Here is a 17,208-nt window from a genome sequence, read left to right as displayed (position 1 = left end):
AATATTTTTATATACATTCCGAATGCAAGCTAAAACAAAAAATAAATACCTGGTGTCCAGCCATTATTTGCTTCAGCACATTTTCATAGCATACTTCATCCATATGATTCAGCTGCTGCACCTGAAAAGACATTACACCATACATATCATACATATTAAATCAATTAATAGTAATCCATGAAAATTTGACTTTTAAGTGACTTTTAATAAATGCAGTGACTTGGATTCTATATACAAAGCCTATACCTAAGAAAAACAACAAACTCATTCCTGTGTTCAAGTACTATCCAATTTCAGTTTTTATTAATATATAGTCACTATTCCTAGAGTGGAAAAATTATGCAATTAACTTTCCGATTTACTGATTCTCATTCCTAACAATATTGTGCTGTTACTGCAACTAACAATAATTTTAAAAGTGTTGATAAAGGTTATTAAATGATATGGTTACTTTTTTAAATGATCTGAGAAGACAGACCAGCTCTATTCTTTATTTATTCTGTATTAAGAAATGGGTCTTTGCCTGGATATTGATGGACTATGCATTAAACACATGATCTTATTTTAACTTCAAATATTTTTTCTTAGTACTATAAAAACAGCTTTTACATTTCAGAAATAGCTTTCAGTCAATACTGGATTCCCAGATTTTTTTTTTGTCACAGAAAACATAAATTTTTAGGCAGTTGAGTCATGCATAGAGAAAAGTACAGTTTCCAAACATATTTAAATAAAATGCTTCAGCAAATCTAAGAGTTCAGTATAAAGAAGAAGAAGAAGAAGAAGAAGAAGAAAAAAATCTTTTCTGCAAGCAACTCTAATAAGGTAGAATTATTATATTCTTTTTTTTCAATTTCCTCAATGCATCGGTGACTTCCACATATCTGTATAGCTATTTTAAGCTAATATAAATATCATGTACCTCTCTGAATATATCTCAAAATATTAAGCTTGTGATAGATCCAATTAAAAATCGGCATTAGGCCAAGTATTTTTAACAGAACCACAGCGAGAAATCTTAGAGCCCAAGGCAAAAACTCCCTCCACCTCTACTTTACAAGACTAATTGTGACCCTTCCAGCTGCCAACACTACAGTGGAAAAGCAGACTTTCGTCTGGATGCCAGCAGCTGCTGAGAGAAAAAATTGGGAACTCTTGAACTGGAGTGAAAGAGGTGCCCTATTATGCTACCACCGTGTGACAGGCAATATTTTTAGCAGCATGCAGAACTAAAAAGGATAGATATGCCTAGGTTCAGCAGCAACTGCTCCCATGGGGAGCAGAAGACTTTTGGAAACATCATAGAATCATAGAATCGTTAAGGTTGGAAAGGACCTCTAGATATCATACACGATTTCTGCCTGGTAAAACGTGTGACGAAAAGCTGAGCCCCTGAGCTCAACCCGTCTAGCCGGGCCCCTCTAGGCCATAACAGCTAGAGGGGCTACAGGTGGGTGGCTGCTGTTCTTGTGTTTGCAGAAGGTCCACCTGCAGTTGGCCTAGGCAAATCAGCAGGTTGTTCCCCAATTTGGGGGAGGTTTGGGGGTGAAACAAGCCAGAAAATTGTGACCAAGCATTTACCTGAGTTACCCAACAGCCTTTGATATTCGTCAGACTGGATACTGATATATCAACAATGCATCAATTTTATTTATGTTCTGCAAAAACGGCTTGTGATTCTATGGCTTCTTGTAAAGTTTTCCTCCTTTTGGAGGTGACTACTACGGGCAGTCATTTGGCAGGCTCAGTATCAGTGTAACACTGAACAGAAGAGAAGCTTAGACTTTTCCATTGCTATGAAGTATATGAAGTTGACTCTAAAATGTCTTTAGAGATTGTGGAATTAGTTTATTCTGTTTCTAGAAATGAAAACTCTTGGCCTGCAGTATTACCAAATGCATTTTACTTGTCTGCCAGGCAGATTAGCATCTGCTAATATCCCTCCCCTCCTCTTTTTAAAAACACTTTTTTTTTCTATTTTTTCTTTTTTTTTTTTTTTAAAGAACTTACTATCTTTTATCATTTAAAAGATTACAGGATAATTTTCATATTTTGCTTTTGAAATTACACATTCATTATAAAGATACTAAGTAATTATAAAGTTTTTTATTATTATATGAAAAAATAAATATTCAAATCAAGTATTAAGAAATGATTAAAGAAAAGCACTAGCAAGTAACAGTGCAGGTACTTGAAACGATTAATGAAGGTTAAAATATGCAAAGCATACTAAGTACCATATGGTAAACTATTCTTATGTGTATAGACTTGAAATGGCTCCCTAGAGTGGTAAAATGCATTTTTGTCTACATGGAGATAGAGTGAACTATTTAAAGAACCTAGTAAGAAAGATAATGTTCACTTTTACAAAGATGAAAAAAATCCTACTATTAAGCTATGATTTTAACTTTTGATTGAAAATGTTTTGTTTTCTATTAAAACAGAATTATAGCAGAATTAGATTTCATAAAAGTTGAGCTATAAAATATTACATATCCCTAAGTTACTTAGCCTTAATTACTGGCTTGTGAAATCTTTGCAAACAAATTAATGGAAAGGTGTTTATATTAATTCCTTGTATTTAATAGAAGAATTTAAGTGTGAAGTGGCACTGTACTTAATTAACTTGTTATTTTTTTTATAAGAATATTATATCTGCATATCCCTGATGCTTCCTAAAATGAATAAGAGACAAAAATAAAGGAACTTATTTAGCTACTACTTTCATGTATTTTCTATGAAATGTGCACGTTTCAGTTAATGTTGATCATACTAATGTTTTGACAAATAAATTATATCCCACTAGTGTTAAATTAACATATGTCATACTATTAGCATATATATCCAGATTACATAAATTAATGATTTTTCTGTAACTTTCTGTGATTTTTCTCATGTGACCAAACAGTCAAACAAGGAGTTTCTTGCAAAGTGGAAAACTGAAATGAGAAAGGCTGAACAACCACCTTCTGTTGTGACTTTATGGCTGAAGGTGATAATTTCTCCTTAATCAAGAAAAACTTTTGTAGTTGAGCAGAGAGAATGCAAAGCATATAGTGGTGTCTAACTACAACAAAGATTGTAGGCTCCATCTTACAATGATACAATAGGAAACATCTTCCAAAATCACATATCTTTTGACAGAATAATATATGTTTCATAAAGCAGCTGTGGCATAATAAGCTAGTAGTCCCTACACATTACAATTCACACAGGCAAAGCATGATCAAAACAAACACCAACTCCTCCTTTAGCATTCCTGGATCTTTACCTTATTGGTTGTCTTAATTCCTATAAATGTTTGCCCCAGTGGTACAGGTCGAAAACGGCCATCGAAGTAGAACAGTCCAATGAAGGGGTTCACATGTAGAAATGTAGCAACATCAAGATAGTTAGGTAATGTAGCTGAAAGCCCTAATATCCTGATCATACTTTGTGTAGACTCAACCTATTTAAAAACGAAAGAAAGAAAGCTGTAAGTGATCCAAGTGTTATAAATCAAGAAATCAAGCATTATAAGAGCTAACTTCCCTTATAAAATAATAACATGTAACAGGAAACAAGCAATTAATATTTTCTGCAAAAGGTGAACAACAGATAACAGCTTTTGATTATCCTGCATTGAAGAAATGAGTGTACTGCATTTCCATTAAAACTTGCGTATTCACCTTCATGTTTTACTGCACATTTGCACTCCAGAAATTCATGAGCTGCAAGAGAGAAGCAATAGCAGGAAAACTAGCTTTGTTAAGAAAAGCATAGCCCAATTTATAGGCAAATTAGAAAATATAATTTAGTATCATTTGTTCCTCCGTTGAATTCACATCGCAGGTCTGAAAAGAAAGAGCAGGCCATCTGTGTCATTCTTCAGTTTTGGCTTTTCTTAGGCCTTTTCACAGCTCTTGCCTATTCTAGTGTTTCACTGTCTCTACGTCTCCAGTAGATATTAGCACCTATGCAAAATTGAGAATAATGCAGGAAATACCAAGAAGCTGCTCTGTAGAACATCTACTTTCGAGTGCTTTTTTTTTTTCACATGCGCAAAAGGTTTGCATTACATGACTTCCCATGGGAAAAGAGGCAGAAATGGTGCTCATATAATGCAACGTGGTGTTCCAGTTTGCATATTCCATTCCATATCTTTCAAAAACCACCAGACCAACAGCATCAGATTAGAACCAGCACACAAGAGTTTTCTATATTCTTTTAGAATAGCTACTGAAAGTACCAACATAGTCTGTCTCACAATTTTCCTATTAGTGTTATTTAGGAACAAACTTCACAGTAACCTTCATCAAAAACCATTTTGTCCTGGATAAATGAAGCCATATACTTGGTATGCAATTTGTCTCAAATCTGTGAATACATCACGAGGGTTATTATCTTCCTGGGCAGAGACCAGAGAGAAGATTAAGAAAGCAGAAAAGTTCTTCTCGACTGGCATAATCTCAGGTCTCCCGACATGTTAAATTATGTCAGGAAAAGTAAGAGCTGTTTGGAAGTTACAGGGCTTGCTTTGGAAACCTGAACTGTCCAAGTTTTTGCCCACTGAATTCTTTGATAGCTTTACTGTGTTTTATTGATTTTATATTACATTGAAAGTAAAATTGCCATAACTAGATTAATTGACATACCTAATTGGTATATCCAATTCAGAAGCGTTCGTGAGGCATGTGGAGAATTGACAGCATGTTTACTACACACGTTTGCCAAATGCTGTTATCAAACCATGAAATTCTCTGTACACAGCAAAAGCCAACACCAGATAAAGTATTCAATACTGATTTCCACACTCAAGTATCATCCGCATTTACATTGAGAGTGATAAAGGATCAGGTATGGGAAATGCCCCTCTGGATTGTAAACTGATCACAGCAGGATCATTGTCTTTCTAACGAGTTTCAAGACTTGCACATCATGTTATTATATTACAGCCACCACTTCAGAGAACACAGAGTACGCACAAAAATACTGTTTTATCTGACTTCTAAAGTTTTTCCTGAACTTTGTGATCTTGGCAGTCCTCCCATTTCCATATATTAAAATATCACATTCATGGAATGAATTACAATCAAGCAGGAAAGCCTATCCCCGACTGCTCTGCTCAAGCCCGGAATTAAGGGAAATGGACAAGTTTACACAATTTAATCTTTTAAGAACAGTCCACTGCTTCGAAATTAATCTGATATTCAGATGACCAAGGATCACTTCAGTGCACTGTCCACAGTAAACCTGCATGCCCTTCAGACATTCACTAAGGGCCCACAGAAAGTTCAACACAAGCTATTCTAAGGGCCCACAGAAAGTTCAACACAAGAGATTCTTTGCTTTTCCACCCAATGTGCAAGATGAATTAACTTCACTTCCCAATTCTCTGCTCTTCACAGGCAAGGACGAGGAGTTTTTATAGGACTTGTCAAACAAAAGAATTAAAGGTGCTTCAAACTGACTGAGAAGGCAGTTTGCACAGATACCAGCATTTACTTTTTACTGTTTTTCTTTTTTAGCATCTAACAAAACTATTAAGAAGCTGGCGATCAGTGCGTATCAGCGATAACTTCCTTAGGAAGAAAAATGGAAAAAAAGCAAGCAAAAGAGAAATGTTGAAACTGCAAAATAAAATATGCATACTAAAAATGCAATTGCTAATACTGTTCCGAAGATTCCATATAGGACGTTATCTACAACTCAAACACTCTGCACTGAATGCATTTGTTCCTAAGCAACCATCTAGTTAAGTAATTTTATAAATGAGTTTTACTCTGCTACCAATGAACCCTGAAAATACCGGGTTCCCAATCCTCTATTTAGAATATATTCAAAAATCTAGACGCCCTGAAGAAAAGTAACCATGCAGAAAGCACTAATAGAAGCCATATTATTTTACCTCAGTCAAAATACTGAGTGTGCAACACTTTGCTTTAAGAAACAACATTTTGAATATAACTCTTAAAGGCATTGCTGCACCATGCACAGCACCCTGTCAGTTTTCACTGAATGACAAAATGCCGCCATTCTTGCTATGCTTACTGTGCTATTCCCAATCTGAGAAACAAAAAGAAGCATGAACTCGCCTATAAATGAGTTTAATTGTGTTCCTGTATTCTCAAAGAGCATCAAACATAACCACCAGGTTGTGGTTCTCAAAGAGCATCAAACAAAACAACCTTTTAAACTCCAGGAATATACCAGAAATAATTATTAAAAAGAAAAAAAAAAAAGAGAATTTTTTTAAATGCCAATCATAAAAATATGACATGCAGGATTGACTGACATCACTTCCAAGCAATGTAATAAAAAAATCTTCTGTAAGATTCACTCTAATATCTGCTAGTAACAATTTCAAAACAAGTGCAGGTTTGCTTTAAAAAAATTAGGGCTCCATTTTTCCTGACACTACAAGGTTACTAGATAAAGATAACGAGGGCAGATAGAGCAAGCTTATTCACTTAGTGCTGCCATTTAAAAATCATGTTATTTTATTATAAGCATTGCAGGATAACAATGAAATGTATATCAGATTTATCACAAACTGATGAACTGACAGCTTTCAAAAAGAATGGCCCATTGAGAATTAACAATTAAATAGGGATTTTTCAAACTTCATTCTGGGTGTGAATATTCAATAATGTTATCCATGATAAGAAGCAAGTAAGAACTGACCAGTGACAAGAAGAGCAGGTGATTGGCAGAATTAATAGAACTGATGTGCGTGTCAGCCATATAGATAAGTTTAGCTTGCTGGCCCCATTCAAATTAAATTTCTTTTAATTTAGCTCATTCTAAAACAGGCCACAGCTGCAAAATGAGACACTATTTTCAGGGAAGATTCTTGTAGAAGTGAATCCTAGAGCAACAATTAAAAAGGTTTGTTTAAGGACTTAATAAACAAATATCTGAATGTAAGCTCTCAAGAGGATATGTTAACAAATAAAGTACATGTAATTCGTTGAGGTAGACAAAAGAGAGAACATAGGAGCAGGGAAAACAAATTTTACTTGTGTATATGCCACAACTAAAACCAACACAAAAGTTCTATGTCCAATATTACTGCTATGTTTTAAAAGAACAATTGGCAAACATGAGATATTTCAGAGGAAAAAAGCAATACAGTATAATTGGATATTAAAAATAAATTATAGTACAAGGTTTCAGTAAACCTGTTTGCCTTATCCTATAATAGGGAAGGCTGAGAAATGACTTCGTCAGAGCATATAAGGAACTTGAAAAGGTCAAAGTGAAATGCCCATGTCAGTATTTACCTGTGCCCTGAAGAAAGCACTACAGTCCCAAAAGGCACATGGCCGAGCTACAGCTGACTACTGCTAGGGATGAGATCAGGAACTAGGTGAAATTTCTCCATGACCGAATCAGCTGTTCTTAAGTCAATAGTTATCACCCTCTTCTTTGAGCTCATTTTTTCATCATCAAGAATGAGATAATACGCCCAAATATGTAAGGATCAGGCCAGTAGATCTTGGGTGAGAAATCTCTGATTTTTTTTCTTTTGATTTACATTAAGGAGGGAAAAGTGGGAAATAAAGGGACAGAAGAAAAAAGGTGAAGATATAAGGAACTAGAGATAGTGAAACGTGTTCAGAGCCGGTTTTCTACGTTACAGCCAAGAGGAACAGCGGTGAAAACTGCGTGTGGTTTGCAGCAACTCAGCTGCTGAGTTCCAGCAACTACCGGTGTTCCCCAGGGGTCGAAACTGGGTCTCATCTCATTCAAATAAGTCATCAGGGATCAGGATCAGGGAGACCTAGACCAGCTGGAGAGATGGGCAGATGGGAGCCTCATGCAGTTCAATAAAGGGATATATAAAGTTACTTAGGGAGAAACATCCCTCTGTCACAGAACAAATTCAAAAATTTACAAAGAAATAAAGGGAGAGCAGGATTTTTTTTTGAGCTGTTATACTGTACTTTAAATTAGATACTTTGTAATTTTACAATTTAAGGAGACATTGTAATTGCAGAAAATATTCATCCAAATTAGTTTTCCAAATGTATTATGATGGTGTAAAACACGCCAAAAAAATTCTTCTGACCAGCTTGAAGTCTTATTTCTTTGATATTACTACATTTAAAAAAAAAAAAAAAAAAGAAAGTGAGACTCCCAATTAAATGCTTCATTAGAGTTCAATGGAGTACCATATTTTTACTGGTACAGTATAAACACCTTTAAAAAAATATGAGGTAGGGTAGTAGCTTCCTATCTGATCAGCAGAAACAGGGTGAGAGTGTGACACCTCTCATCCTTGCAACAGGCTTAGGAATCACCAGCACATCCCCACACCCTCTATTAATCTGGCAAGTCAGTCAATCTGATTTAAAGATATGAAAGAATTAAAACAATAACCTAAAAAAAAAGAGACTGTGGAAAAGTGACCAAAAGACAGGAGCTCCAGTGACTCAAATTCTGAAAAGACTTTTGCATGGAATATTCTTATATCTAACTTTTGATCAGTTCAGATAAGGTTACTAAAAAAAAAAAAAAAAAAACACTCACAACAACAAAAAAGAAGTCATTCCTAGAGCTCAGCCTGTAATACTGTAATACACAGACCATTCAGTATAGTTTTTGTGAAAAGCTATCCACAAAAAAATCCATAAAATATATCCATAAAATTAGCAAAGAAGTCATCAACACCTCTGAATAATTATGACAAAAGAATTCAATGTATTCTAAGCAGTTCGCTTTTCCTTTCAAACTAATAAGCTTAGTAGATACTACAGCACTGTGGAAATTTTGATTAAAAAGTTTAAACATTTTGGTTTTACATCTGCGTTTTGCTCTGCACTAAAACTTTAAACATCAAAGATAAATTAGTTTCAAAGAAATTGTTTGATGTTATACCTATACTCTATAAGAGAGCTCAAGGCAATTTTTTCTACTATAATGTTTAGCAAAGTCAATTTAAATCACTTGCAAAAACATTATCTAAAATTTGAGAAGTGCAGACACACACAAATATGCTGCTCTTTCTACTATGACTGTCAGCAATTCCACTATATATACTTCTTCCAGATTTTTAAAAAACTCTTTCTAAAAAATGCCATAGGTTAAAATCAACATGTTAATGCTTACAGTAATGGTCTGTCTCAGTGTTGAACTTAGAGAAAATAAAGTTTCTCTCATAGTTGGAATATATGGAGGTGCAAATTAGGACAGGTCTTCTGATGCAGGATTTTCCCATTTTTTGAGAGTGTATTTGTGCAAACTATAAATCCAAATATTCTTTTCAGATACAGTGGTCCAAGAAGACCATGCTAGGCCCAAATGGCTAGATAAGCAAAAAATTAAAAAAAAAAAAAAAAAAAAAAAAAAAAAGGGAAAGGAAAGGAATGGAACTAAATCTGTATTGGCCATCAAATCAAAGTAACTTTTATACCGACTCCCTCCCAAGCTAGAAGTCCACAGCATTATCAGAGTAGCTATTAATGATTTATTAAAAAAGACCGATGTAGTACTGAAAGGAATTTATCACCGTTCTGTTCTGCCAAGGATACAAGAAATAATTCTTCCAGGCCAGATTGAAAATCCACCTACTCCAATACACTGTCTCTCACACTGGGCAAAAGTGGATTTTTGCTGGAGGATATAAGAAGAGGGAAAGGTGCAGTGATACTTTCCAGACCAGCCCATGGCTGTTTCAGTCCCTATCAGTCTGATTCTGGGACTATAAGTAATCAGTAATGAATTTTTCTTTGAATAGCATCTAATAACTTTCTGAATCCAGGTAAGCCTCCACCACAGATCAGGAAAGAATAGTCAATAGTTCTGATGCTTTTCACTAACACACAAACCAGGTAACTGATTTTACCATTCGTGAATCCCCATTCTATCCTTTTTATTCACATCTCTCTAAATTCCACATTCCACTATTCTGGATGCAAGTCTCACCATTAACTCCAAATATATCTATTGCCTAACTGTGAACTAATGGCAAAACTGAGTTCAGAATACTGAATACAAAAAAATGGCATTCACCTTTTTACTTCTAATTTTGCCATTTGAAAACTTGGTATTTAGAAAGTAGATTTAAAGCGTGGGAGGAAAGCAGACAAGTAGTTATGCTAACGTACAAATTACATACTGCATTTTATTAGCAGTGCTGAATGCTTTACCTAGATTCTAGACACAATTCTTCATTCAAAGAAAATTATTGTCTAGGAAGACTGCCGCTAAACATGTTCAGTGTTTCTACTAAGAAAGTATTTTCTTTTTTGGTTATGTAAAAATATTTTAATACATGATTATTAGTTTTAAAATACCCTAGTCCATGTGTAGAGTAAATAAATGAATATTAAGTTAATAAATATTAAATAACTATCTTTGAAATAAGATTTGCATCCTAGGAATTTGATGTTCGATGTAATAAGGCAGAAAACTTTGAAGACAAAATTATTTTTCACATATAGTACAGAATAGCAATGAAATAAATTGAAAGCTGCCTAAGCTTTTTGATTTAATTGCTTAAGTACATGAAATCTGAAGATTTTTTTTTTACTCTTACCTGACGTAAAGTACGTGCTACTATACTTTCGAGTACTGGTCCTCTGTCTTCATGTAACAGATGAACTTCATCAAGAATCAAGAGTTTTACCAGTTGAGAGAGGGCTACATCACCAACACTTTTTCTTGTCACTACATCCCACTTTTCTGGTGTAGTCACCAGCATCTATCACAGAAGGAAAGAGAAATATTAAGTATCTACAAGGAAAAATACATGTTCATCTTTATGAATCACCATCTTAGGACATAATAAAGTGAAAGGCAAAGTAAAATGTTAAAACGCAGCTTTAACTTTGTCAGTTGGAGCAAACAGGGCTTCCTGTGTCTGTGTTCTGCTTTATGGCCATTAGTAAGCTACAGTATGGAAATGTAAGCAAATAACTGCAAGCTAATGCTAACATGCACCATTTGGAGACATTTCCCACACTAAAATGAGCAAGCATCTTTCCAGAACCAACTCCTTATTTAACTTTGCAAGTCATCTAAGGTATATGTCCCATTGAAAATTACCTGATTACCTGTGATAAAATATTTCTAACTCTCATCAAATCAAAGAAAAGCCTTTCTTACACAGTTAAAATTGAGAAGAGAGCTCCCATAGACTACACAATGCTTCTTGCCAAAGAGTACTTTATATTGTAAAATTTGGTATCTGACTCTAGCATAAGCAAAACAGATTAAACAATTTCTGGAAAATATAATTTCCAATCTTTACCAAGCAACATTTCAAGTTCCTCCCAGGCATAGTCTCTGTGGTAAATCTCTGTTATGGTGCCATTTCCTGCATGCTTTTTCTAATGGCTCCTCTTTTTGCACAATTGCCTTTTTGCCTGAAGTAACAGACTACCAAACAGATAAAACTGATGTATGTAAGAACTTTAATTAACAAATAATTGTAGTACCTTCCATTCACCAGAATATTAACATACTCAGCAGTCATCTCTTGTGACATTAACACAAGAATTAAAGAAAGTACCATTTTTAATTTGAAAATCAGACTAAAAGTAAGCCCTTGTAGAGAAAGCACCTCAGTCCTTTCCCAATCAAATTTCAATGACTATTTGTTTTCAAAAACTAACCAAAATGGACACATTTCATATAGCATTCAAATTTCCTTTTTATGTACCAGCTGTTATATGTAAAAACACCATAGAACTGAACCTCATGCACTGAAATTCTGTAGTAACTTGCCTGCTATTTATGATCACGATTTAAGGGGACCTGTTCAAAAATACATGCAATTATTCTCTATCTTGAAAATCAAAGTTTGATGTTTCTGGGACAGGCACAAAGCTTATCTCAGAGTCACATTATTTTCTCAAAGAAAAGCACTTAGAACTATTAAAATAAAACTCATTGCTATAACTTTCTAGTGAAAAATCACCCACAATATAAAAAAGAAAGAAAATAATAGTTCAGATTCTGTTTAGAAATCTGACAAGCTTTGTTCTTTTGATCTACAGAGCGAAATAAGGGCTTTAATGGGTAAATGATAGACATTCTTTGATTAACTTGATTGAACTGTTAAAAAAAAAAATCACTTGTAGATCATTGAACAATATCAAGATTTGGCCAGATAACTTTAACAGGTTGGAGAAATTGGAATCATACTAGAACAGAACACACAGACTAGTGATCACGAACCTGTACAAAGCTTGTTTTAGTTAAGAATATCAACTTGTGACAGGAAAAGAATACTCCCATTCTCTAAAATACAGATGACATTGACCAAACTCCAGTAAGCAACCTGAACATACTACTGAAGTACCATAAGAAAACTATTAATAGCTGATCTCTGTTGGAGATATCCCCAAAGTGTGTATTAATTGTCCTTGGAGAATTATTTTTCCCTGGAGTGCTTCACAATATTGCCACAGGCCTTACAATTCTCTTACCTTCAGAACCAGCTACCAAGGATAATTCCTGCAGAGGCTTCCTTCATGAAGATACTCAAGAAAACCTTCCCCACTTGCAATATTTATAATTTAACAGAAACCAAAGACTAAGCATTAGCACCAAAAGCGTGGGGGTGGGCATGTGTGTTTATATATTTTGTTAAAATATTACTTGGTACAAGTTGTTGGCAAATACAGATTTTTCAAATGCTTCCACTCCCACAAAGTAGTAACTATAGAAATGCATGACCATAATTTACGAACTGAATTGTAACGCTACTACAGATGCAACTGTTATCACTTTAAAATGAGCCATGTCAATGACAGAAAAATAGCAGCTGTACTCCCATGCAACCTTCATTAGCAAACAGTGATGAAATATATTTAGCAATGCATATTAAGACTTTAAAGGTGTGAAATACTACAAATGCAAGCTACTTAACTAATTTGAGCTAAATACTAAACTAAAGCTAAATTGGCAGTTTTCAGATCACACTTATTTTTTATGCCAGTCACGCTATCAGAATATATATTTAAATTGGCACCATTAATTCTTCTGTTTCTAAGTGATGACTAAATATTCATTATAATGCTCTTTTGTGCTTTGATCTTCCTTTAAAATAGCAGTGTTACTCAAACTAATGACTGAATTAAAAGATATACTTGATATACTGCCTCATTTAGGAAGTACAAAGATCTCTAGGGAATTTCTTGCTAAAAAATATGATTGCTTCTTAAGATTTATTTTGTAAAAGGAAATTGAAGTTGAGAGAAAAATTTCTCAAAAAAAAAAAAAAAAAAGTCAAACAAACCAGCTTCTTTATGGTCTAGAGCAGTTAGACTGCTAAACTCTAAATTGAATTCAAATATATAAAGTGCTAATTAAAATACCAATATAAGAAATTGTTGACTAGCAGCAAACATTAACAAAATTACAGTTTTTTTTCAATTAAAATTATAAACAACAAAACTGTTATGATCTATCTCATAATTAGTTTTAAATGCTGTAGTGGCATTTCTTATTATAATTAACTTTCAGAGATTATATATTCCATCTACAAAGTTATCAACTTGGAATTCAGATACAACAAAAAGGATTCTAGTTTCTGTTAGGGGGCAGGAGGAGAACACTAACCAAATCTCGAAATATTTTATTATTTTCTTTTTTCATACTTGGCCTTCAGTTATCAGCATATGGAAAAACATGTTTCATTTATATTGCTTTTCCTCCACTTTACCTCTCTCAGTATTGAAATAGCTAAAAAACAAAATGCCACATTTACTTAATGAACTGGAACTCATGCAAGACTTTTCAATCTGGTTTTCATATTAGGGTATGGCTGAATAAAAATGGGTTAACTGTTAATGCTTTTACTGTCAACTTATATTTCTCTCTGTCCATATAATTCCGCTTTCCCAACACTTTTGGTTATCATTAGGAATATTCCAGATTGACTTTGTCTACTAGGAAAAACATAGAATGGTAAAATGCGATTATCAAAAATACTCTTTAAGGTAGGACTGTCATTTACTTTCATTTTTATACCAATAAAGACAGCATTTTCTAAAAGTTCTTTTAACCTAGAATTACTTCTTTTAGGTTTTAGTTTATTTAGCATATCCATACATTATTTTATAAAATATTCTCGTAAGAACTCAAAAAAATTTCAAATTCTTTCCCTTTGAAAAATGAAGTCAAAAGGGACAATACTACCCGATAAATTCAACCTAAATTAGCAAACCATTTTAAGTGACTGTAAAAATCCTTTTTCATGTTTTTGGCAGTTTCTCTGCAGTCTCTTAGAAACCAAGCTTCACAGTAAGTTGCATTTTCATGCCATAGTTTCAAAAGACCAGCACTTTGACAAATGAAATGACCTATCATTAATTTCTTGGAGCATAACATCTATTTCTAGCACAGCCTGCAAGTTTAGCTCCCTTGCTAACCTACGATTTGACTTTTACTTATTTAAGTTTTCCCAAGCACATTTTGCACAGGCCTGATCTCTGATTTGCACAAGAGTATTCAAGCACACTCTAAGCATCTATGAAATCTCTCATTAATAGAGTGACTCTCAAATTCATGCTCCAATAGGTCCAATTTGCAGAAGAAAATATTTCCAAACAAACTACATACAATATGTTAGCTAGTTAGAAGTTTTTACAGCATTCTTTACCTTTAAATTCTTTAAGACCATTTTCAAGAACATTTTCCTCTCTTCTTAACAGCCTTGACCTCTAAGCCTATCTACCACTTATCTGCCCTCCTTTTGTCCCTTTCATAGATATGACCTCCTAACAAGATTCAGGTGAAAAAAAAAAAAAAGAGAGAGAGAGAGAGAGAGAGAGAGAGATAACTATGATTTCCAGAAAACTGCAATTAGAAAAGATCTAGGTCATTCTTCCTATCTCCCTGAAACTGTCAAACCAAACCATCTAAATGACTGATAGAGTAGGTTCTCACACTAAACACCAGACTGAAAGCAAGGCAGCAGGGGCTGGGGTCCATTTTTGTTTTAGACAAAATTCCATTCAGATCAAAAAAGAGAGGTAACAGTTCTCTAGTTATGAGCCATTAGGATGATAAATTAAAATTTCCCCTGCTTATCTTAAAAGTAGACTCTCATGTCAGTTCAAACCCTTCCAGGAGATAATGCATTATTAGTAAAGTAGATATCCATGGCAAATTTTAAACATATGCTCATTTTGGATTTTTTTTTCTTTGTCATACCTGAAATTTCAGCCTATAATTTGATACTGATAGTAGGCTTATACATGTTTGCAAGTCACAAACAGCAAATATTCACCAAGCGAAATCATACCTTTGGCACTTTCTCTACAACCAGTTTTCAGTAGTTTGTTTTTGTTTTGCAATACAAATGAAAAGCAGCTATTACTTAAATGCAGCTATTATTTAAATGCAAAATATGTGAATGAAATGATAGGCTTATAAAGGAAAAACATTACTTAAATGTTTTTAGCAGGGATCTTATGGACGTTCCTGATAATAAAAGCATTCAAACAAGGAGCAAGAACACAAGATTGTAAAAAACATTATGCAATATTTAGCCCTTTTCAGAGAGCAGATCTTGCTGCCAGTGTACTGTTCAATAAAATAATCCTTATGAAATGACTATGAGTAAAGGTTATTGTGAAACTAGTAAATCAGTTTTAACCATTAGATTTTCAGTTGAAACAAAGAGTTGCCAACCTAACAGGCACTGAAACTACCCAGGAAAATAACCCCAGAGGGCCGAAGTGGATCGAACTGATGATTTAAAAACTCTGGATCGAAAAGCAACAAAGTAAAATGGCAACAGATATACTAAACTCTGAAAGATCAAATTAATGACTGCACAAACCAAAAATCTTTTGGGAAAATGTTCACCCCGAGCTCTCATTCTTCTGCAACTGTGAAGTTCCCAAATAAGTTATGAGCAGTAATTTTTTATATAAAGTGTTTCTCAGATCTGTTTTAAAATGTTCAAAAGTAGGTTTCCCTGAAGAAACAGCTACAGATTCCCAATTTGTCTATTTATATAAAACTACACTTTTTTTTTTTTTCCAAGGACACTGGCTTAAGGAGCTGCATAAGCAGCTACTGTAAACTGAATCTTAAAAACCATAATACCACAGCTCTATTTTGACTAGCATTTCTTTTTAAATAGAGTATTTTGCTTCAACAATAGTGCCATTGTTCACTAATTCCTTCGAGCGTCAAAAGCAGACTGATAACCGCTAAATCCTGAATGTCTTCACCCCCCCCTTTTTTTTCTTCACTCTGAGTAGGCATATGTAAATGTTAAGCAAGAACTGTCACAGACAAAAAGATAGCGTGCGATTCAATTGAATATAAAATGCTTCATAAAAGATGGGGCAAAAATTGTTTCGTGAGAGTGTCTCAGAGAAAGAGCAAGTAGCTATCATCAAGATTAATGGTAAATAAGCAGTAAATATTCTATTTACATCGTCTTTCTGTATTCTGTATAATAAAATACTAGTTAAAAAAATAAAAAATACATTTCTACTGTAACTTCATACTTTATTTGTTTTATTCTCCTGTCTTAATATCTATTGCTTTTTCATTTTGCATCAGCAATTTTCTTCACCTTCACCACCTTTCTATTAATTAAACCTTTTACTATTTCTACATCCCCAGGAAAGGAAAAGAGAACATTCATTCAAAAAAAAATTTAGTGATATCTGAATCTGTGATTATGTAAGTACCCTCCTGCCCTACCTGCTCCTTAAAGGCTAATCTGTGCAATGACTGAGTGCATATCACTTTGCTGATATGACTAGCAATTATTTCATCATTTTTAGATTAAACAGATTTGTTTTAGTGAAATTATAAGAGATGAAGCAAAGCATCACCCCAAATATGGAATTCAGTAAAGTCAGAGAGAGCAGTATTTGCATGTACATGTAGCAAACACACCTTTTAAGAATTTAAAAGCTTCAGAAACCTGGAACCGTCTTCCTTTTCAGAGAGAGATAGCGACTGTAGTAAATTTGTCTATCCCATGACTCATCATGGAGCAGCAAAGCCCTTTAGATTAGCCACTGGTGCCTTCTTCTCAACTCTCAAAGATGCTCTCACTCAGAGATCTACTTCTGTAGGATCTCAACTAATACAACCTCCTCATTTCTACCCTTTTCACCTCAGCACCAGTGTTCTCTTCTCCCCACTCCTCTACACACATCTATAATTTCTCCTTATCACACTTGAAAACTGTGTTTAAAAACAGATAGCTGATCTTCGAGCAAGCTTCACCGAGGGACAACCAGGACTTCG

At 34.1% G+C, this 17,208-nt stretch overlaps 1 protein-coding gene across 1 annotated transcript in view; it reads right to left on the bottom strand.

The window, feature by feature from the left end:
- The window catches only part of ASCC3 (activating signal cointegrator 1 complex subunit 3), a 240,803-nt gene that overhangs the window by 151,532 nt on the left and 72,063 nt on the right, over window positions 1-17,208 (bottom strand). Inside the window, exons 11-13 of the mRNA XM_088534698.1 lie at window positions 10,520-10,684; window positions 3,272-3,448; window positions 50-121 (exon numbers count right to left, since the gene is read on the bottom strand). Of these exons, the coding sequence (XP_088390824.1) occupies window positions 50-121; window positions 3,272-3,448; window positions 10,520-10,684 (414 nt within the window). The remainder of the gene's footprint in view (window positions 1-49; window positions 122-3,271; window positions 3,449-10,519; window positions 10,685-17,208) is intronic.

Source organism: Tinamus guttatus, unplaced genomic scaffold, assembly GCF_059628265.1.
Source record: "Tinamus guttatus ecotype Peru unplaced genomic scaffold, ASM5962826v1 Tinamus_guttatus_pri_ptg000036l, whole genome shotgun sequence".
NCBI lineage: Eukaryota > Metazoa > Chordata > Aves > Tinamiformes > Tinamidae > Tinamus > Tinamus guttatus.
This window is presented reverse-complemented; position numbering and strand designations above follow the sequence as displayed.